Source organism: Furipterus horrens, unplaced genomic scaffold, assembly GCF_987537825.1.
Source record: "Furipterus horrens unplaced genomic scaffold, mFurHor1.1.pri manual_scaffold_6, whole genome shotgun sequence".
Classification (NCBI taxonomy): Eukaryota; Metazoa; Chordata; class Mammalia; order Chiroptera; family Furipteridae; genus Furipterus; species Furipterus horrens.
This window is the reverse complement of record NW_028327176.1, coordinates 31,770,163-31,793,656: the sequence shown is the minus strand read 5'-3', so window position 1 is coordinate 31,793,656 and position 23,494 is coordinate 31,770,163. Positions and strand designations below refer to the sequence as shown.

The 23,494-nt window shown below is 41.6% G+C and overlaps 1 protein-coding gene across 1 annotated transcript in view; it reads left to right on the top strand.

Moving 5' to 3' along the window:
- Positions 1–9,425: 9,425 nt before the first annotated feature.
- The window catches only part of LHCGR (luteinizing hormone/choriogonadotropin receptor), a 52,602-nt gene continuing 38,533 nt past the window's right edge, over positions 9,426–23,494 (top strand). Inside the window, exon 1 of the mRNA XM_090280249.1 lies at positions 9,426–9,589. Coding sequence (XP_090136375.1) covers positions 9,426–9,589 — 164 coding nt within the window. The remainder of the gene's footprint in view (positions 9,590–23,494) is intronic.

Genomic DNA, 23,494 nt, shown 5'->3' with positions numbered 1-23,494 from the left:
TCAGAACACAATCAGGAAGTCAATCTGCTTGCTAAAAGAAGTAGGAAGCAGTGCTTTCCACCTGTGACCAACAGAGCAAAAAGACCAGAAAAAACAACATGTGGAAAGGAAAGTAGAGAGGCTTTGTATATGATTGGGTTTTTGATTGTAAACAACTGAAACTGACTCTAAAAATATATAGACAAAATAATAATAATTTATTAGGACAACAGGACATCGAGTAATGTCCTGGAACTGAAGGAAGATATGAACAAGCCGTCATCAAGAAGGCCAGGAAAAAAAGCAATTCCAAGAATTTCAGTCAGAATCTTACAGATGAAAGAAGAATGTCTCATCTCTGGCTACCTCTGTGGACAAGTCATTCACTGAAGTCTTAACTCTGAGGAGAGAGTCTAATGGGCCTAACCCAGGTCATGTGTACCCCACCTCTGGGGTAAGATACTTGAAGACCAAGGAGCACTGAGGTCCATAGGTTCACAAAACACATTAAAGAGAGGGCAGAGAAGTCCTCTAAAAGAAAAGCAGAATGCTGCTACCAAAGGAAGAGCATAATAGGTAGGCAAATGATGAGTGCCTATCACACAGAAGAGAGCTTTTCCAGGTGACAAGTTGCCAGGGGCAGAGCATTGTGTGTGGAGGAAAGCAAAACATCCTCATCAATATTAATGACACTTAAGTAATGATACTTAAAATGAACTTGGAGCATTTGCAAATGCAAAAACCAAGAACTGGCTGAAGAAAAATACAAGCATTAATATAAGAAAATGATCACCACACAACAGACTATATGGGAATAGAAAAGAACAGACCACCTCCTATAGGATCAGGATATTTGGAAACACGTAGAGAAGAAAACTAAACAATAGACTAAAAACAAGACTGTTTCCTTAGGGATAAAGATTTTATCAGTTTTCATGGAAGGAGAACTTGACATTTTTTCAAGAATCTCACTCCAAAAAACATGCCTCATTGCTGTATAAAGGTACATCTAAGCTATGGGTTGGTCAAAAAGTCCATATGGTCTTTCCCGTAAAATAAAAGACGCATTTTTCATTTTCAACAATAACTTCATCGATTTGGATATTTTGAGTATGTCAGCTATCTCCTGCGTGGTATAATATTGATTGCTCTCAATTAATGTCTCAATTTGATCACTATCAACTGCAACTGGTCTACCTAGCCATGGAGCACCCATCATCCAGAGAGAAATCTCCAGCACAAAACTTCACAAACCACTTTTGACATGTTCGATCAGTCACAGAGCCTTCTCCATAAATCTTTTTTTACATTTCAGTTGTGCTTTTACCTTTTGTGAAATAATAAAGCATAATATGCCAAAAAATATTGCATATTTTCCTCCATCTTCAATATTAAAATGGCTACACAAAACTTTTGATAAGTTTTTTTAAATACATGCTGATATGACAGCTGTCACAATACAATCTAACAAAAAATGTTTTGAATGAAATTAAGGACAATTAAGTGCTACTAGAGCCATCTTATGGAAAAAACACAAACTGACTTTTTGGCCAACCCAATAGCTATACACTAATATACACGTAATTCTCATAATTATATGTGAACTCAATTACTGTTAACTAATTCTTTTATGGTTATCAAAAAATCCCTATTTTTAATTTGTCCTCTTATTATTAAATATCAATACCTTTGGTGGACATCACTCTGGGGAAGAATCACAGACCTGTGCAGAACATAGAGAAAGATTTGGGGAAGAGAACTTCATGAACGACACAGGTGACCCCACATGGTGCACTCCTTCCACGGCTCAAAGAAACCTGTTAGTCCTCATTGCAGGCAGACCATTGCAAGCAGATACACAGAAACTTCAATCATGCCAACATTCTAATTGGAACCTAGCTAATAGCAAAATTTAATGAAAGTCGATACACAGAGACTGGGTCACCAGCTCTTCTCCCAACCCTGCCCACCCTCCACCAGCTAAATCGCACCCAAAATCCTGACCCACAGAAACTGTGCCATATGTGTTAAGGCTAATTTGTGATAATTTGTTACAGAGCAATAGGGAATTAAAACAGGTAGCAATCAAAGTATATTATTTAGAAATGAAGGAAATACCATGGCTGTAGATGGGGGAGGAATATGAGAAAATACTGTTTTTCAATATTCGATGTTTAAAACTATTTTACATAATTTTAGCAGGAACATTACTTCGATGCAAAAAAAAATTTTTAATGAAAATTTAGACACATGATAGGACTCCTGTGTTGGGTGCTACTACTTGAGATTGTCTGAAATGGGGAGAGCCAGTCACAGTCAAGTCTGAGGGGAAAGTGAAAGTCAGGACTGAGAAAGACAGGATGCTAATATAAAGTGCAGAGGTGCGGAAGTGGCCTCCTAAGCTCCAGAAAGAAGAGGGAAGAGTCAGAAACCAAACCATTGATGAAACCGGTGAGAAGGGGGGTTACGATGTTTACATCTGAGAACCATGTAACTGCTCAGAAAACTAACTGGTATCTGCGGCTTGCTTTACAGGTTACCAGGAACATGGTCTTTGATGCTTTGAGCTAATTTAGAGTGCAGGACTGGGACGGAAAATACATTTTTGGTTTTCTTTCCCCCAAAAGAACATGTTTATATTATTGGACTTAGAATGTGAATATTACTTTGTATTCTAATGTTTTTATTTAATATATCCAATTCTCTATGTCTCTTAGTCTATTTCAATTACTGCAATATCTCATTGATTAAGTGAATCAATTTCTTTAAATCACTGTAATATTGCTGAATATTCAGGTTATTTTAGATTTGTCATACAGACACTACTATCATGAGCATCTTCATTCTCATTCACATATGCCTAGATCTGGATAGGAATTACAATATTCCTTTCCAAAAAGCTTAAATCATTTTAAATGCATGGATGTATTTGTTTTACAATTACTTCTCTACCATTTGGTGTTTGCTTTAAACAAATTTTTTTTTTTGCCTGATTTAGTAGAAGTAAAGTCATCAGGTTTTCTTCAATTTCATATCTCAATTTCGAGATAGAATAAAGTTTTCCTTTGCGTTTGCCCATCGTTTGCCTTGTTTTGGGGTGAACAGTCTGTTCCCTCAATTTTGCCACATTCCCGACTTCTCTGATGGCCCCTCCCATTCCTCCTCCTCGTTAACACAGGTAACCCCACACACATGCACACACACTGTCCTGAGCCCACTTCTCTTCAGACATTTTCTCCCTGGGCTCCATCTATCACTCCGAAACAGTGTTTCTCAGAGGGTGGACTGGGGTTCCTTTTCCTAAAAAGTCACCTGAGACATTTTTTAAATGCACATTTCCTGTCCTGAGTCAAATGTACAGTAACAGAATCTCCCAATGAGCCCCCTGAATCTGCCTCTTAAGTAGCAAAAGTGATTCTAAGACATGACAGCCATTAGGCTAGGATCCCCGAATTTGTCTTCCCACTCCAGTGTTTCCCTTGCTCCACACCAGTGTGGTTCAGCTGCCTCCTGGATCTCTCTGGCCAGCTGTCCCTCCAAGCCGCCTCTCACAGGCATCTTCAGCACTGCTGCAGATCAGCGCCCACTGCCTCCCCTCTGCTGAAGACAGGAATACCATTGCCTCAGTCCGTCAGCCCCACACTGCACAATTCAGTACTGATTCCTATTTCCAAACTATTCTTTAAAGGAGATCCCTCTTGTGATAAAGGCCTTGTAGGCCCTAGGGTAATGTCTGGCCTTTCTGTTTGTCTACATGCGACATAATGTCCAGAAAGAATAATTCAATGTGACAGTTATTATCAGCACCACCAGACAGTATGGCTTTCTGTGCATCTCTAATGGACATGCGAGCAAGAGGGTCTATCAGTGGGACCCACAGCTGACCCCAGGGACCAGATGAGAGCAGGAGGTGAGAGAAGAGGGCCACCATGTCCGCACAAAGCAGCCAGGAGGGAAACAGATGTTTTCTTCACTCTCCAGACCTTAATCTCTGTGTCCTGAATGCATCTGAGGGCAAGTTAGGTGGTCCCTACCTGGCATAGCTCTGAGGGGAGGACACTTTCTGTGGACTCCTCCCTCCCCTCCGTCAAGGTGCATCCACCTCCTAAACTCCATGTTCTCTGGGTATTCACACTACCCAGGGGCCCTTAAAAATTATTCTTAAAATAAATAAGATATAATCAAAACAGTGTGCTCCAACTTTGTGCTGTATTTTCATTTGTAAAAAGGAGACTGCAGAGGGTCATGCTTACCCTAAAAGGATATATTGATAACGTTAGGATTTCTAGAACTTGACTGTCTACATCAAAGCCTAGGGAGAGAATAAGACGGGCCCAGGCACTCTTTCCAATCAGCACCAAGTCCACATGTTAATAAGCTATATCCATGCCAAGGTCAGCTCTGACTTCAAGTTTAGTGAGGGGGTTCTTTGCCACAAATTTCAGTTGTTTCAACCTGTGTTCCCAAATCAGCACTTACAAAGTATGTCCCGGAGAAACACCAGTCCCATGCACATACTAAGACCCTCTTGGAGATTCAGAATGCATGTAAAATTTCTGAAAAATTGACTAGTAAAGAACTTTGCTTTAACTTTTCCTGATCTTTCCCAAATTTCTTGAGCTTTGACACCTTTTCCCTAAATACTGCCAATTAACATGGTAGGCAACCAGTATCCTGTGGTACACACTTTAGTTAATTCTACATCTTTTTTTTTTTTAATTAAATCCTGTTTCCTTTTTTGCTAATTTTATCATATCAGAAAGTTTTCTTTTGTGTTGGATCTACTTAATATTTTAGTTTGAAATTTAATTTCTAAACCGAGGTTGCAGTTTACTAGGAGTCCTTCCCTAAAATAGAAAGACTGCTCAGTGAATTATTTAGCAAAATTCAGCTTCTCTAAAAAGAAGAATACTGTGTTTCTACGACGCCGCATCTCTTTTCACTCATTCACATTAATTCATTTGTTCATTCACTCACTGGGCCAGTTTATTTCCAGAAGCACAGTGATAACTGCTACCAATCAAAGGGAAAAGGTGAGTCCTAGGACAGAGATCATATTAGAAAAGTCCTTTTTCTTTCCTATGTGAGAAGGGAAGAGGGAAGTAGGTCAAATAAAGGTCACAGCAAGGCTGATAGTGTAGTGGAGTTTAGGACGTTTGGTTGCAAGTGAGAGAGACTCAACTCCAATTAGCTGAAGGAAAAGAGGGGATGTATTTGGCTCATTACTTAAGAAGTTCAGGGGAGGTGCTGGCCTTAGACTGTTTGCCCACATCTGTCTCTCATGTCTGTTTTTCTCTCTGTAGTTTTAATAACTACCAGACCAGGCTGGCTTTTTTCATGAGACAAGGAAGACAGCAGCCCCTATTCATTCATATCCTTCCAGCAACAGGAGCAAAATGGCAAGTCCCTTCTCTAGCTCTCTCCGGCAATCTTGGAGAAGGATTTTCATGCCCCAGACCATCCTTAAGCCTCCATTCACAAACCCATCCCTAGAGTTCCATGCCCAACAGCCTGCAGCTTTAGTTAGTTCCTCCTAAGGCCCACAGGAACCCCAGGGCAGAGCTAGAGATGGCACAGCTGATCACATCTCTGATTTCACACCATTTAGACAGTGAAATGAAAGATGAAATATCCAAGCGAGTCACAGGGAGGTTGCATGCAATTTCACAGTGTAACTTTCAGGGGTCATCTTTTTGGTTTTCTTTTGTTTGTTTGTTTGTTTGTTTGTTTTGTTCCAGGTGGCAAAGTGGACAGCTCACAGGCTAATTGTATTTTTCTTGCCTTACCCATTTGTTTTTCTTCCTCTGCCCTACTTTCCTTCTGAGAGAAAGGTAAAACCACTGCTTTGAAGAGGGAAGAAATATCAGCTATGGTACTAACAGGGTATGTGTTCAAGAATCAGGAAGTCTTACCTAATCTCCTTGAGGTTTTTTCATTACTTTGCTGTTTTAATGTGTCATCAAATGCTATTGAGTTTTGATCTAAGGAGTCATAAAGAAAAATAGGATCTATGATCTTATGAAATTGCTCCTTCTCCACCCCTGCCAAAAAATTAAAATAAGTAAACTGATTGCTTTTGAAAAGTTTTTTTAATCTCACTATTACAACCAATTGAGCAATTTTATACACATATACACATATTATTTGCATGCATGTGCTAATACATACCAGAGTCCATAGAAAGGATTCTTGAACTTTGTCTTCTCAAGGAAAATTTAATTCTAGAATTTCCATTTTAACGTTTCACAAATTGTGCTCTGGGAACCCCATGCATCAAAGTTGCTTGGGCATTTGTTGAAACACAAGTTCCTGGGCCCCACTCAATATCAATTGAGTTAGAATATGTTTGGGGAGTGTGTCCCAGGAATTTTTGTTTGTTTGTTTTTTAAAGATCTGGAAGGGTTTTTTGTTTGTTTGTTTGTTTGTTTGTTTTATTCGTTTTTAGAGAGAGGGGAAAGGAGAAAGAGAGGGAGAGAGACATCGATGTGCAGTTGCCTCTCATGCGCCCCCAACTGGGGACCTGGCGTGCAACCTAGTCATGTGCCCTGACTGGGAATTGAACCAGCGACACTTGGTTTGCAGGTCGACGCTCAATCCACTGAGCCACAGCAGCCAGGTGGAATCTTTGTTTTTAAAGCTTTCTTAAGGATACTTCTGCACCTTAAAACATGAGAAGCCCTGTTCTCGAATTTTGAAGTTTTGTTAGGATTTCTGAGTCGTAGTGTGAGATATTTCTATATCTCCAAGGTATAATAAACTTCTTGTGAATTCCATGAACTTTAGTTCATCAGTAAAAATAATTAGCAACACTTGTGGGTCATGTTTTTTTTAAAGTTTGTGACAAAAGTAACTATAAGTATAGTTACATGACATAGAAGTTCTTCATATTTAAAAATACTCTAAATAGGTTATGTATTAATGAGTAGGATAGGTAAATTCCATTGTAACAAACTTGTGATTATAACAATCACTGTGATTTTGTTATAATAGGTACATTCCAAGAAACAATGTGATAATTAAGACACAATTGAAATTAATCAGAGATGTAAGAATTTTATGAAAACTCATTGCAGTTGTGAGATTTCTTTCAGATGAACAACTTTACCTTTTCATAAACTGGATTTTATTTCCAATCTAACACAAGCAATAAGAAGTCAATATACACAATCTGACTCCTTCCACCAGCAATTCAATAGGAGCTACCCACAAAGGCCTTGCATTTTAGAGCTAGAAGAGCTTTAAGGATTGTGAACTCGAACCCCTCCTCCTACAGATGAGAAAGTCAAACACCAGGTCACATGACTGATGACAGAACAGAAAGGAAAATCCAGGTGTCCTGACTGCCCTTTTCTTACGGGAGTTTAAGTAGCTTCCAAGGATACTCAAGCACAAAATCAAGTGGTTCTTCAGGGTTGGATGGCAGCAACCGTTCTTTTTATATAACAGATAAGTTATGGAACAAAAAGAAAAGGCCAGATAAAACGCAAGACTTGAAATGAATGCCACTCAACAACCTTGAAGTATTCATTCTTTTTTCATGCAACTTAGGATGGTGGAAATGTTTTAAAAGCCCAGTGTTACCCTAACTTCCCTACCAAAATTCTGACAAAGCTAAAACAGAGGAAATGTGGCCCCAAAGTAGTCAGGGATAATTACCTGGTACCAATCCAGATAGATCCAGTGTGGTTGGAAATAAAGTCAAGCAAGGTTGTTAAGCTTTTCTCAGATGATTTATTGGGCATATGCTATAGGTTTATGCATGGGTTTTCATTTATTCATTGTTATTCAACAATCTATACTGAGCACCTAGTAGGAGCTAGAAGCTATGACATGCCCTAGCAATACTAAGATGAATGGACTGGAGGAAGCAAAATTAAGGCCGTAATTACAGTGTATTATATTACTGGCTATAGAATCAGGTGTTATGATCACAACTACTCCACTAGGTTGAATCAAAAAAGCCTTTAGAGTGGAAATGACATTAGGCTGAGTCATGAAGGACAACTAAAAGTTCACCTAATGGAATACAGAAAAGGAAGAGAAAAATCATTCCAGATCAGGGGAACAGCAAATGCAGAGGTATAAGAGGGTGAAAAGTAGCCAGGTAAATAATTGGAGATGGGGATCCAGAAAATGAAGACAATCATACAGCCATAAGCTTTGTTTTTCATGTCACCTAGGACAATGCTGTCATCTAGGAAAGCCAAATGATTTTTTTTTTTAATGATTTTTAAAAAATCTGCCTTCCTTGGGCAAGGGACTCCAAGAGACTAGAACCTGGTCACTGAGCCAGTCTGCCCATGAGAGCTGGCTTCAAAACAGAAAAAAAGTAATCTCTTTTTACTTCCTGTATGTACAGTCTTAGATACCTTCCCAGCTCCCAAAATCTACCTCTTCCAGAAAGACTTCTAGGCTTTCCAGAGTCCAAATAGAATCCTTGGAAGGAAGGCAAGAAAAGTGATATGATGATGGTATTAAATAGCAGAAATTATGGATCCCCAGGTTTACCATAAAATTCTGTCTCCTTTCCAGGTCCTTGGTATGTAGATCATACAACATTTTTTTGCATTGGTGAGATAAAACGGGTGATAGATATGAGTTCAAACAGGCTTCTGCTGCTTATGAGCTGTGTGATTCTGGGGAAGTCACATAACCTCTCAGGACATCATTTTTCTGGTTTAACACTTGCTAGTGTGCTGTGAAATTCAGCCTCCCATTGAAGTAACTACTATATATTACTAGAGAAGTTTCATTCCTTCAACAAATCTTTACCATGTAGAAGCCAGAAGGAATACAAAAATAAATCTGCATTTTGCTCTCCAGTACTCACCATCTATGGTGGAGATTAGAACAGACTCAAATCGCTATAATATAAGGAGGAAAGCCGTTACTCCCAGGAGACTAGTGAGAAAGGACCGGGGAAGTTGGGAGGACAGGGGAACCTTAGTGTGGAGGGAGATGGTGGGGAAGAAGGAGAAAGGATTTAGGGCTGAGAAGGAAGGAGAGGAGAAGCTTCTCCACTGAGCACTTTTACCCTTGAGGTGTGAGCACAGCAAGTACCCGATATGGATCTGCCCGTCACAGACGAAAGAAGAGAGGTTAGGCTAAGCGACACAACTCACTCAGCTTCACACTCACAGTTACAACGGAGCCAGGACGAGAATTCAGAACTCCCCATCTTTCATCTAAAGCATGCACCATTCCCACACCCCGCCTCCCAGAACTAGGGCTATTTGCACGCGTGGCAGACAGGGCAGTCCAGGGAAAGCTGCAGTGAGGAAGTGATGGGGTCACAGAACAGAAACTCAGCTGCGGGAAGCGCCCCCGGAGGGGGAGGGAAGGGCACGCGCCAGGAGGTGGGAGGACAGACCTAGGGGCGGGGAGAGGGGCGAGGGCTGTCAAGGGCACCCGGCCAGCCGCAGGCGCCCACACTCCGGCTCTCGGCCATGGGGTGGCAGTCCCCGGCTCTTTGGCTGCTTCTGGCGGGGCTGTTGCTGCCGCCTCCGGCGCTGCCAAACGCGCTGAGCCGGGTGCACTGCCCGGCGCCCTGCAGCTGCCCGCCCGACGGCGCCCTGCGATGCCCTGGCCCGCTTGCTGGCCTCACCCAACTGTGAGTATGGCCCGACCTGGGACCCTCGCTCGCTCCCTGCCACCTTGCCTCCCTACTCTTTGGTCCCCTTTGCCCAGAATGTTGAAGGCCATCCGCCCTATAAAACCCACCACCTTTTAGGGTGAGGAGAAGCCAAAGCGTGGCGTCTGCCTTTACCACCCTGTGCCGCACCTCGGATCTGAGACCCACCTGCTGGCGCACCCTCCATCCTCTGGAAGCCCCAGGGCCCCTCCTTCAGGGCCTCAGCAGCGGGTGTGGAACTGCCCAGAAGCCACAGGGAGCAGGGTATGATGCTCCTCAGTCAGCAGCTGTCTCTTCCCAGAGAATCTTGCGTGGTCTTTGAGCCTTGGGCCTGCTAGGTTGGTGAACATCACTGTGACCGCTATCATCCTGTGGTCCTCTAGGAATGAGATGTTCAGGCCCTGTGGCCAGGGGTGACCTGGTCACTCAACCCAGACAGTTGGGGAGCTGCCTCCCCCAACCAGGGCCCACCTGCACTGCGGTGAGCATACAAGTCTCTGCTCCACCCTGCCCAGGCTTACTTGAATTTCAGTCAAGGCCTAACCAACCAAAGGCCTTGTGTCCCACCTCGGGACACACCACCATTGCCCCCACACTGGCAGCAGCAAGCTGCTGGAATAATACGGTGAAGAGGAAAAGGGGGGGGGGCCTTTAGTACTAGTGTATCAGAGTGTCACCAGGTCTCCTTTCTTCAATTTGGAAAAAGGCAGCACACATAATATGATTCTACTTATATGAAATGTCCAGATACACAGAAAGTAAATTAGTAGCTGCCAGGTTGCAGTAAAGGCATGATGACTGACTAATGGGTGCGACTTTCTGGGGCGACAAAAATGATCTAAATTAGAGTGGTGATGGGTGCACAACTCCATGACTATACTAAAAACCATTGCATTATACACTATAAATGGGTGAATTTCATGATATATGAATTATATTTCAATAAGGTTGTTCAAAGATAAAAGGAAAGAAAAGTGGTGTTCTAAAAGTATCCAAAAGGCACCAGGTTGGTGGAGGTCTAATTGTTATGTTCTAATAATTAGAGGTGACAGAATGCCATGCTGGAGGAGGAAAGAGACACTCCCCACACCCTACACATTCCTTGGGTCCCAGCAGTCTGTCAGAGGTCACTTCACTGAAGGGAGTCCCCTTCCTCCTGAGGGGGTGGGCTTCACCCCTGGAAGAGTTAGTGACCTTCAGGGAATATTCGTGGTTGACAGTTACAGTTTAAAGATTAAGGGGCTTTATTAATTAGTTTCCATTAATTATCGTGTCAGCTCAATTCCCGGAAGGTGAGGACCATGCTGATAGAATGTTTCAATCAATCCACAAATCTATGGAAGCTGCCTTCAAAGTCCCAGCCCTTGTCCTTCTCTGACAAGCCTCTCATCTTGCTCTTATGAATGATTGTGCCACTAACAGCCTTTCTCACTCGCCTGGTGCTCATCATACAAATTATAACACTCAGGTCTGAAGAGATGCAATAACCTACCCAAGGTCCCACAGCTATTGAGTAGCAAAGACACTTCCCCTATGAATTATCCTTTTATATTTGCTTTCTTAGTAAGAAAATTACCCTGTCATATATATATATGTAAATTTTTTCCTAGCTTCTCCGAAGTTGGCACTGAGTGGAGAACCCCCTGGTGGGAGGCAGGAATGAGTGCACCAAGTCCCAGCTCCCTTCAGATTCAGCTTTTCACTGAGATCTCTCAACAATTCCTGCTGCCACATCTATGGTGGCCTCAGGAGCATATCCTTTCTCTGGAGAAGATTGAAGTGAGAAAAAAAAATTGTTTTGTTGCCCCACAGTTTAAAGACTCCAAGAACCCCTCAAAAAGATTTCAAGGGATGATTAGGTTTGAGGGTGGAGTGTGAGACAAGGTAAGTACTGCTAGCATGCTAAAGCTGGCGTCCCACTCTCAAAAGGGAGCTAGTTGTCCAGGCTCGGACGCCCTTGGCCACCCCTGTGAGGTTCTGGAGAATCCTTGACTTCCTCCCTTCACACGCACTATCTTCGCATCCATACCAGGAGCATCTTCTCCTAGACGTTAGGACCCCTTAGGTCAACAAGGTCAGACTTCCTAAAAATCAGACAATTGAATGATGACCTCATCCTTTAGGTGAGAACCTTATGGATGTGGCACCGATAAAGGCCCAAAAGAATAACTTTTTTATCAGGATACGATGACTTCAACATCAATATGACAAAAGAGATTCACAAGAAGGAAAAGAAGGGTAGATGCTCTGAGGTAATGTTCCTCAAAGTGTAGTCCCGGACCAGCAGCATGGGCATCACCTGGGAAATGTTAGAAAGGCACAGGCCTGGGCCACAGTCCCAATCTATTGCATCAGAAACTCTGAGGGTGGGGTCTAGTGGTCTGTGTTTTAACAAACTCCCGAGGTGATTCAAATGCACACTGAAGTTTGAGAACCAAGGTATTGCTCTCCATGGAGCATATAATCTTCTGGAAAGCAAGAAGTATGTTTTAAACTCCTTTGTGCCATATTGCCTTCCCCATCCTCACCTCACACATACACACACATACACAATACTTATTTATTGCAAAGGCAGCTGTGATCAAATTAAAACCCCAAACTCTGAGACATGTGTAAAATAAATAGGACTGAGAAAGTTTTTTTTTTCTTTAAAGAATTAAAGGAGAAGGAACCCATGGAGAAAGACAGACACTGATGATATGAGGGGTTGGGAGGCATAATACTTGATGGAGTGGGATCTCAGTGTGGGTGGCAGAAAAGCATTAGTCTCAGATTATAGGGGAAGGTTTAATGAGACTTCTGAGTCCTGGGGAAAGAAGGCAGTTGGCTAAAGGTATAATTCAACATTACTGCACCCTGGCTGGTATGGCTCAGTGGACAGAGTGCCAGCCTGCGAAGCAAAAAGTCATAGGTGCGATTCCCAGTCAGGGCATGTGCCTGGGTTCAGGCCAGGTTCCCAGCTGGTCATCGATGTTTCTCTCCCTCTCTTTTTCCCTCCCTTCCCCTCTCTCTAAAAATAAATAAATAAAATCTAAAAAATATATATGTATATGGGTTCATGCTAAAATCCTCATTTTCTTGATGAATGAATGAAATGGTAAACAGTAATTATCAGATAGACAAATGCTATGAATAACAACTTTGAAAAAAGAAGAGAACTGAAATTAAGAGATAAGGCTTCCAGAGGAAGAGGGATGTGGTCTTGCACTAGGATATCCACAGGATTTGACTCAGCAGAGTAGAGGCACACTCTCAGTACTGGGGGCTGGAGAAGGCGAGACCCACAGAGCACCTTAGAATTCATCATCAGCCCCTCAGTGAGTACTAATGTACGTTTTAATCATTTCAGGCCTTGTTAGTCCTGTCTTTTAAGACCTCCAACTAAAGTTCATAATTTGGTTTAAAAGGGGGGGGACTATGAATTGTAAATGCTTACCATTGACAAGCCCACTGCTTGCAAATTTTGAAAATGGCACTGCTCAACTGTTCATATCTTTTTGTCCCTTCCATATTTTATTAAAACACAGGTATTTAACATCTAAAATGTGATATAAAAAAAATAGCCTCTCACTTTTCATGAGTTTTAATTGGGAAATTTTAAAAAAATAGAAAAATTTATTTTTAAAATTTTCTTTCTTTTTCTTATTAGCTCCAGACTACTGGAAGGGAGAGGAAAAAGATCTCACCTTGCCTATGCTTATATAAAAATCTGTCTCTATGACAACAGAAAGGTTGATCTGCTTGATATAGAAACAGCTTCTGAAAAATCTGTTAGTAAGAAAATGCTAATAATAATTATGGAAATTTATTTTTTTGCATGTTGTTCCTACTGAACAGAGATTAAACTTTTAGACTTTATTATAAGACATGATCCAGACTTTAGAAAGACGAAATGTGCTGTATCTATGAGTTCAGCTTCACAGGAGGATGTTAGCATCCTGACATCTTTCCTGAGTGACTTTCTCCTTCTTCCTCTTTCAGTCGAAATCAGGGTCCAGAATAGTGTCCAAGGTTGGAAAAAGGGATGTACAGGAGGAGGGCATGGTCCCTGTCCTTGAGTAGCCCACAGTCTACATGGAAACACACCCAAGAGACAGATGTATATGGGGAAAGAGGCAACAAGGCTCTAAGGAAATCAGAGAATAGACCAATCACTGTGGACTGAAATATCCAAAGGAAAGCTTCACCAGCCAAGGGCCATGAGGCTGAGCCTTGAAGGATAGGGAAGAAGAGTCCAGGTAGAAGACCCACAGGTTACAGCAGACTAGAGAAGCACAGAATAAGGTTGAATGGACTTTTCTCTTATACTCTCTCAGGCTCTTTGGGGGAATGTTTTCTTTAAGGGAAGATGTAAAGTCATTAAAAATATTTGATTAAATTACCAGAGAGTTGTGCAAAAAAAGAAAGATTCCAGTAGGTAGTACTTGACTAATAAACTTTAAAGTCATTCTTGGACAGTTAATTACACAGACATTAAGTAAAAACATCAAGATTTAGAATCATTTCGCAATGAAACTTTCACCAACGAATCCCTCCCCCAACCTCCAATGCACACACCTACTTGCTTTGATACCCTGGACTTACATAGATTTTTGCACATATCCCACCACAATGTAACCATTTACTCAATGTATGCCTCTTCTGCTAGAGCAGGGTTTCTCAACCTCAGCACAATTGACATTTGGAGACAGATAATCATTTGTTGGGGAGGGCTATTTTGTACACTGTGGGATGCTTAGCAGCATCCAGCCTCACTGGCTTCTACCCCCTAGATGCCAGTAACACTGCCATCCCAAATTGTGGCAATCAAAAATGTCTCTAGACATTTGCCAAATGGCCCCTGGGAGTAAAATCTGCCCCTTTTTGGTTTTGACTCATTGTGCTAAAGTGAGAATGAATTGAAGAGGTCTTTTCAACTCAAGATTCCTAGAATTTCTCAGGTAGTACAATTAAAGTGTTTATTGAGCTACATACATAATAATGAAATTGAGTAGATAGCTGGATAAGAACAATGAACCAATGTCAAAGGAACCCATGTTAGTTAGCATGTACCATATCTAAATGTCATTTTAAAATTCTACATCCTATAGAATGGGTAGGCAAGGGAGTTCTCTGTGTTATGTTAACATCTAGGTCCCAAATTTAACAGACCCCCAGTCTGTCCTTTGAAAGCTTCAGGAAAGCAAGACTGGAAGCTTACCTATATTAATATACCCCATCCAGATTATTTTAATTTTTATTGTCTATTTAATTCACTAATTGGAAAAAAATCAGTCTCCAGCCCAGGATTCATTAAAACAAGACAAAACAACCACCAAGGTAACCTAAATTGAGACTGATGGTGTTCCAGTTTGTCCTGATCTCAGCTTTCCTAAAGCTGGCCAGACAAATAAAAATCTCAGAATTCAGAAAGCTCATGTCCCACCTCCCTACCCCACAAAAAAGGGAAGACTCCAGGTAGCTGTTGATCTTGAACCTCAGCTCTGACTCAGCTCCCCAGCTATACCTTCAAGACAATTCTTAAACATGACTGTGCCTATAAACAGGCTCCTTGGGGGAAGCTTAGCAAGAACCAGATTTTATTAGTTTAAAAATCATCCATTCGGGGAAAGTGAATGATGGCCCCTAGTGAGACACTAAAAAGCAAGAAACAGAGTTCTTAAAATCTCAGTGGAAGTGTAGAGCCAAAAGGCTCAGATACAGACTCCTGTGGCATTGGACCCAGCTCCTGCCTTGGAGCACGGTAATTCCTTAAGTTTTTTCTTGCCTTTTTTTTTCCTCCTTTAATTTCAAAAGTGGTATCAGATTAATTCAAGGCTCAAGTTCTGCTCCTTTATCTACCTCTATCTTCTTTCCAAGCCCCTCAATTTGTTTTTGTTTGTTTGTTTGTTTGTTTGTTTTTCACATCTTAAAATGAAGCCTGAAAGCTTTATTTCCAACATGTAGTCTCCCAGAGTAGCTGCACCAGACAGAGTCTTGGCCATGTCTGACCCTGATCTTGCGCAAGGACTGTTGAAGCCAGCTGAGTCCCAGTGGTGGGGAGAGACCCTGCTGCTCACGTCCAGGCCCAGAGGGCTGGCACATATGTGTTCTGTTCCAGCGGCTCCCCTTGGTGTGCAGAAAAATCATACTTAATGCAGATTTTAGCAAGTCTCCCACCAGCTATTTTTTTAAAGAAAGAAATTAAAATAATCCCACCCACCAAGCAGGTGGGCTCTGTGATTTGGTGGGCAGCTTCTAGCAGCTTCTCTGCATGGTCCTCATTTACTCCCAGCTTCTGCCTCTCTGGGAGCTAAAAGACCCTCCTGGCCAGCTGCTCTGTGTGGCCCTGAACTCACAGCTCTGTAATGTCACCCAACCCAAATTCAGAATCATCCTTGACCTATGACATGTCGTGACTCCTGGGTCCCTAATTTTATCTCATAAGCAATAGCAGACAGTATTTCTGAGCCCACAGGGATGGGGCTGCTCTGGTATGACATGGTAGGGTCCAAGACAGCCCCCAAGTTATCTGAATTGATCAAAAACCAGGAAAAAGACCAGGCAGACCTGAGTTCTAGCACCAGGTCATTTTCCCTAGTATGCACTGTGGATTCGGGCTACTCATAAAGCCCCTGTGCTGTCTGTAAAAGGGGTGTGGTGATGCCTGCCCCTGAGTGGGTCTGACTGTGGTGAAGATAAACAAGACAGCAGAGACAAAAGTACCCAGAAATAAAGGTTTCACAAAACTACAGAGTATTATTGCAATAATCTGATGATGCAGAAAAGACTGCAGTGACTGTTCAACATCATAGCCCATACAGGAGGTTGAACAGGACATACCTATCATCCTGGGGCAAGCCTGATGGACTAGTTTTGTCCGTGGTAGGTGTTAATTAGAGAAAATGACCCACTAGGCCTTCTCAACCTTGAAAGGGGATCAGTTAGAATCCCAAAATAGAAGAGCTCATTATTGCCTGCAGTCTGATAGGCTGTTCTTTCCAGCCCAGGCTGAGCTGCTTCTCAAACACGCCACCTAACGCCTGATTACAGGATGTTTCCCATCGTTCAGTTGGGTCGCTCCTACCTGTCCAGCGAGAGCATCCAAACCCATTCTGCATACTTTCTTTTCCCCATTCCTCATCCCTAAGCCTCAGTCTGGAAACAAAAAACCTTCAGTTCAGATTTGTTGACCACTCAGGAACTAAATACTGAAATAACGGATCAACATACAGGATCCAATGATAGTCTTAAGACCTCAGGAGAGAGAGGACTACTGTTCTCAGATGACTACAGGGAACAACAGAAAGTGATAAAAGCCAGATGAAGGTTATAAACAAAATCTGAAAGGAGTTCAGAGAAGGGAGCTGTCCCTTCTAGCCAGAGTAATAAAGAAACTTTGGTGGAGGTATAGTTTGAGCTGTAGTATTTCAAGCCTCACTCTGTGTAGGGGCAGCTGGGTTAACAGTTATCCTGTAAGGTCAGTCCTGGCCTTTGACATCAGCCTAGAGAAGCCAGTGGGAAATCACTACTCTAAGTCTTCTGTTCTGACCACCAGCACATGCCCTGTCCGTGTTATGGAACACCAACAGACAGAGGACCACTTCCACTAGAAACCTTGGGTAGGGCTCTGATTAAGGCCTTTCTCATTTGCAAGCACCAGAAATCAACTTTGACAAATGTAATCATAAGAGATTAATCTACTAGAAGAATAAGGAGATAGAAGGATGTGGGCAAGATCCAGAGGGAATCTGGCATTTAGCATAAGAGGTCAGGGAACACCTTTCTAAATTCCACCTTTTACAATGCATCAGCTCCAAAGACTGTTGTGTGTCCATTACAGCTTTAAATTCCCAAGGAGAGACTCTGATTGACTCCCCCACCCCCAAGACAAAAGCATAAGAGCACACTCAGTGAGATGCTTCTACCCTAATGCCATCAGTAATGAGATGCTTCGAAAGAAGGGGCATTTTTGAGCCAGGCAACCCCACAAATTGGTATCTACCAGAAAACATACATGCTAGTAATTTCAGGCACTTCAAATCCACCCTCAGATTAATTAAAATATATGGTATATCAGTTGCAACCACCTTTCACAGGCTCACTAAAAATTAAAATAAAATAAAGTGAAAAAAAGTTTTTAAGTGTCTGGAAACAGAAGCTTGTAATGAAAGAGCTCCCTGAAGCATATCTGCAATGTCACTGCCCTGACAACATAATATTCTCTGCTTCGAAAAATATTTTTTGAGAAATCATTACAGATGATGCCGACATTCCCCTAGGAAGAATTCAACAAGTAGTTTTATTTACTAGAGTTATTCTTGTCATATTATATTATTGCTAGAAGAATTCTAGTTTAGGGGTAAAGATTGGATTATTTTGCTTTGCATCTTTAGAAAACTTTAAATGGGTTTTGAGTGAGAGCTTAGATGTACTTACCATTTTCCTTTGAGGCTTTATATTTTTAATTTAGTTGTAGCACAAATGACTTGGAAAATCTATTCTCCAGGAACATTCTTGAACATCTTGGTTCACATCATAATTCATAAATACCTAGCAGCATCTTGGATGCTCTGGAATGGCTAAGAGGACAGTCACTCAAATTGCACTTTCCCAGGGGAGAGTTCCAACTGAGTGGACTTGTTTAAATCAATGAGCAAATGTAAACTCTGCAGAGTGGTTCCCTAGAGTTGAAAGATTTAATGGAAAGTTGTTTCCTTTATCATTTCAGGTAAGGCTTATAAGAGATACCCGAACCCAAAAGAAATGTGCCAACTGTGAGTGTTTACCCTTCCTCTCTGTTGTCCTATGTATAATTAGAAGATAGTCAAATGTGAGGGACAAGTCACAGTTTTATAAGTTTAAGGATGACCCGTGACAAATTGAAGAGTATGCTCCAAAGTACTGAAGCAACCCTACCCCATCCCCAACAAGGAAGTACAGTTATCATTAGGCATAAGTGGGGTGGCTTGAATTTTTCACAGTAAGCATCTATGAATTAAAAGTACTTATTGAGCCCTTATCTTGTGCTTGATGTTGTAGTAGTCTTACATAAACATGTTCTCATTGAATGCCAAAACTCTCTGGGTTAGTTAGTATCATCATCATTTATAGATATGGAATGCAGCAATGATTTGAACCCAAGCAGCCTGGCTACAGAGACTATCTTCACTGCCCCACTATGCTGCTTCCAAAGAGAAAGCATGTAACTGGTGATGAAGACACCTTCCTTAAAGAATGTAGCACCTGAGATAACCCTTTAACCAAGGGTAGAATTTGACCAGCAGAGAAATGCAGAGTGCCAGATGGTGGAGACAGTGCGAGTGAAGGCGGGAAAGTGTGACGCAAGTTCAGGAAACACAAGAGTCTGGTGTGTCTAGGGAGGCACTGCCCAGTAGAAATATAATGTAAGTCACACATGTAATTTTTGTTTTCTAATAACCACATTTAAAAAGCCTTGAAAAGGTGAAACTACTTTTAATAAAATGTTTTGTTTAATCCAATATGTACCAAAAAGTATCATTGCAACATGTAATCAATATAAAAATTATTAATGAAATACCATTCTTTTTCTTGCCAAGTCTTCAATATTATGTGTGCATTTTACATATCCAGTGCATCTCAGTTTGGACTAGCCATATTTCAAGCACTCAGCACAGGTTCAGAGTACTAGTTACATGAGGGGAACAGTGGGTGATAGGGCTGGCAAATGAAGTTTGAGCCTTTATTTGGAGGGCCTTGAGTGCAAAGCTGAGACATTTGTGGATATCTGAGTATAAGAGTGACACAGTAGAAGGTGTCAGGAAGATTTATCTAGACTGGGCAGGAGAAACCCCTGATGGGGTGACAGAAAACCAATTTTCGGAGCATAGAATAGTCAAGGTGGAGAAAAGAAAGGCCAAGAAGAGTGGCAATGGGAAAAGAATAACGGGGTTGGATGCAAGAAATGTGTGAAGGCAGAATCCACCAGAGACTGGGTGTCCAATGCTAGAAAAAAAGAGAAGTTCATTCAGGGCATCTGGTAAATGTCAAATATCAGTGTAGCAAAAAAAAAAAAAATATATATATATATATATATATATATATATATATCTGTGTAGTTACTAGGTGCTAAAGAGAACTGAGGAAAGAGAAACCATTCTGGCAGGTTCTGATGCTTCACAGAGGAAGAGGAATTTGAGCTGCACCTTCGATGTTGAACTATAAGCACTCACCCTCAAGAAGCTGATGGTGAAATTCCGGCCAAGATGGAGGCCTAGACAGACATGCTTCATCTCCCTCCACAACTAAGAAGGAATACAGCTACTTCACAACTAGAGACAACCAGAAGTTCCAGAAAATCAAGCTTCATGGAATTCCAACAAACAAAAATATAAAAATATACTCATTCAGACAGGTAGGAGGGGTGGAGCCGGGGCAGAGAGAATGTGTTGTGATGGCGGCAGTGGTGGCAGCAGTGGCAGCAGCAGCAGGCTGGCCAAAAGTGCAGTCACACGTTTTAAAAAGTAGGGAGGGACACCTGGGGAGTGCTCCCAGCACCAGACAGACCATGCAGCTCACAGCCCCAGTGCCAGGGTAAATAAAAGCCTCATTGCTTCTGACTGTGCAAACCAGTGGGGGTTGGGGCGAAGGAAGAAACTGCTGGTTTCTCAGGAAAGTCCACTTGTTTAAAGGGCCCCCATGGTCCTAGAATGTCCACAGACCCACTCAGTCTGGGAATGACAGCCAAGGCAACAACTAGAGAAGTGCCAGTCCCATACGGAAGTGGGAGAAGTACCTGGAAAAGGGGAAAGTGCTGAGCAAGTGGCATTGTTCCCTCTTAGACCCTTCCCCCACACACAGGGCCACAATGTGGTGAAACAGGTTGTCTTGTACTGATGAATACTAAGGCTCCGCCCCTTACAACGTAACAAGTGCAACAGCTCTACCTAAGACACAGAGGCAAATAAACACAGGAACCTGTCAAGATGAGGAGACAGAGAGGTATGGCCCAAAAGGAGGAACAAATCAAAGTTGCAGTGGGAGAACTAAGCGACAAGGAGATAGCCAATCTAACAGATGAGGAGGTAGCCAACCTAAGAGATGAAGAGTTCAAAACACTGGTCATAAAGATGCTCACAAGCTTGACAGATATGCTTGAGTACGGCAAACGCATAAGGAAAGAAATGAAGGCTATGCTAAATTAAACGAAGGAAAATCCACACAAAACCAATGGTGAAGGGAAGGAAACCAGGATTCAAATCTATGATTTGGAACATAAGGAAGAAAAATATGGTCAACCAGTACAGAATGAGGAAACAAGAATTTGAAAAAAATGAGGAGAGACTTAGGAATGTCTGGGACAACTTCAAATGTGCCAACATCCGAGTCATAGGGGTGCCAGAAGGAGAAGAGGAAGCGCAAGAAATTGAAAGCTTATGTGAAAATAATGAAAGAAAACTTCCCCAATTTGGCAAAGGAAATAGAAATACAAGTCCAGGAAGCACAGAGAGTCCCAAACAAGCTAGACCCAAAGAGGACCACATCATAATTAAAATACCAAAGGTTCAAGATAAAGAGAGAATCTTAAAAGCCGCAAGAGAAAAGCAGAGAGTTACCTACAAAGGGTGCCTATAAGACTATCAGCTGATTTATCAAAATAAACTTTGTCAGCAAGAAGGGATGGGCAAGAAGTACTCAATGTGATGAAAAGCAAGGACCTACAACCAAGACTACTCTATCCAGCAAAGCCATCATTTAGAATGGAAGGGCAGATGAAGTGCTTCCCAGACAAGGTAAAGCTAAAGGAATTCACCATGACCAAGCCCTTATTAAATGAAATGTCAAAGGGACTTATTTAAGAAAAAGAAGATCAAAACTATGAACATTTAAATGACAACAAACTCACAAATATCAACATCTGAAACTAAAAAATAAAAACAAAATCCAAGTAAGCAAACCAGAATAGGAATAGAATCATAGGCATGGGGATCATTTGGAGGGTTATCAGCTGGGAGGGGGAAGAGGGAGAAATTGGGAAATGGTATAGGGATTAAGAAGCATAATTGGTTGGTACAAAATAGACAGGGGGAAGTTAAGAATAATATAGGAAAGGGTAAAGCCAATGAACTTATATTCATGAACCATGGATATGAACTAAGGGGGTGGGATTACTGGAGGGAAGGGGGTACTCGGTGGAGGGGAGCAAAGGGAAAAGAAATTGGGACAACTGTAACAGCATAATCAATAAAATATACTTTAATAAAAAAAAAGAAGAAAGTTATGTTGTCACAGGAGCACCAAAGGATCATGTAGCAGGGTGTATAAACAAACCCCCAAAGGACAAATACTGAAGTGACTTTATTAGTGAAGAACACAGCACTGGACCAGGAATGAAGTAACCTATGTTCTACTCCAGATCTGCCACTGAATTGCCACATGGTTTCAGGGAAGTAATTTCATTTTTCTATCATAAGGTACTTCATCTGTAAAGTGAGCAGTGGCCCTTTCACTCTTGATTCCTTGAGCCTAATGCAGTAAGTGTGTAAAGGAGTAGTCAAACAGTAATCATAACTACCTGGATGTATTTTTAAGGCATGTTCCAAAATTTTCTGATTTAAAACTTAACATAGTAGATGTTCATCCATACTGACTTCATATTTCAGTTAACATTGAAGTCTCAGCTCCCTCAAGGTAAATGCTAAAGAAAAGAGGCCAACAAATGAAGACATACCCAGTAATGAAATTACCAAATAGATCAATGCATTTGAAATGATGAATATTTGAAATTATTTGGAAAGAGGAAAGCAATTTTATTTCATTCCAAGATGAAAGCAAGTTTATTGTAATTGCTGAACAGCACTGTAAAGAATACAGAAATGCTTAGGCCTCTGTTAAATGTAGAACAAGGTCTTTTATAATAAATACAAAAACATTAACATTCTTTTGATTTTAAATAAGGAAATGCTTCTCCCTCCCATTTCAATGAGTTCATTAGGCAAAAACCTTTGACCATCTCTGATTTCTCTCTTTTTCCCTCCCTCTGATTTTGTAGTGTCTTAACATTCAGAATGTGTAGCTCCAGCAATAAACTAATCATGTGTAAAAGATGGATGGATGTTTGTGTAGCTTTCCTAAATCAATAATATTGATGGCTTTTCTAAACAATTAGAGGGAAGTGAATAAAAATAATTCACTTCTGCCATGCTGGGCAGAAGTGAAGCAGGATAGTAAGAAGCTAGGAAAATTCCTTGGCAATCAGAGTGGGGAAACTGAGACAGATAGCTGAACAGAGTGTCCTCATCCAGCACCCCCGACTCATCTTCCGCGCTCAGAACAATGAGGTTCTGATCAGCATCAAATAATCTTAGGAACAAAGCCTCAGATTATTGACCACAGAAACAGAGTTTTGGTCAAACTAGAGTAACACCTAGGCTTCAGTTTTGTTTCTGCTCCAGGTCCATCATCTTCTTCATGGTGATTGGGTTTATTTGAAAGCTATTTTCTTCTCTGTAAGCAACACCTCTGATGTCTGGTCCTGATGCATGGTGCATGGCAATTGGGGTTGGCTGGGAAGGGCACTGAGTCAGGGGCCCAGGTGCAAGAGTTGATGGGATGGAGCTCTGAAGGTGGGTTAGACCTTCTAAGTAGCCCAACCTTGAGACTGCATTGACTAGTCGTTGGATGTGAGCTGCCCAGGAAAGAAATGATCTTGGTTGAGGTGGTGATTTTGGGCTGAGGGTAATTCCAGGACACCAACTTAGCTGAAAGTTTTAGCTGCCCACTTTCCCATATGCTGGGGTAATGACTCTCGGGGCTAAATGATTTTGGCAGCTCACCCAGCATACACTATAGAAAGCCCAACTGCACTGGCAGACCCTACACAAGGTCCCTATCTGTGTTAGGGGGCCCAGTGTGAAAGTCAAA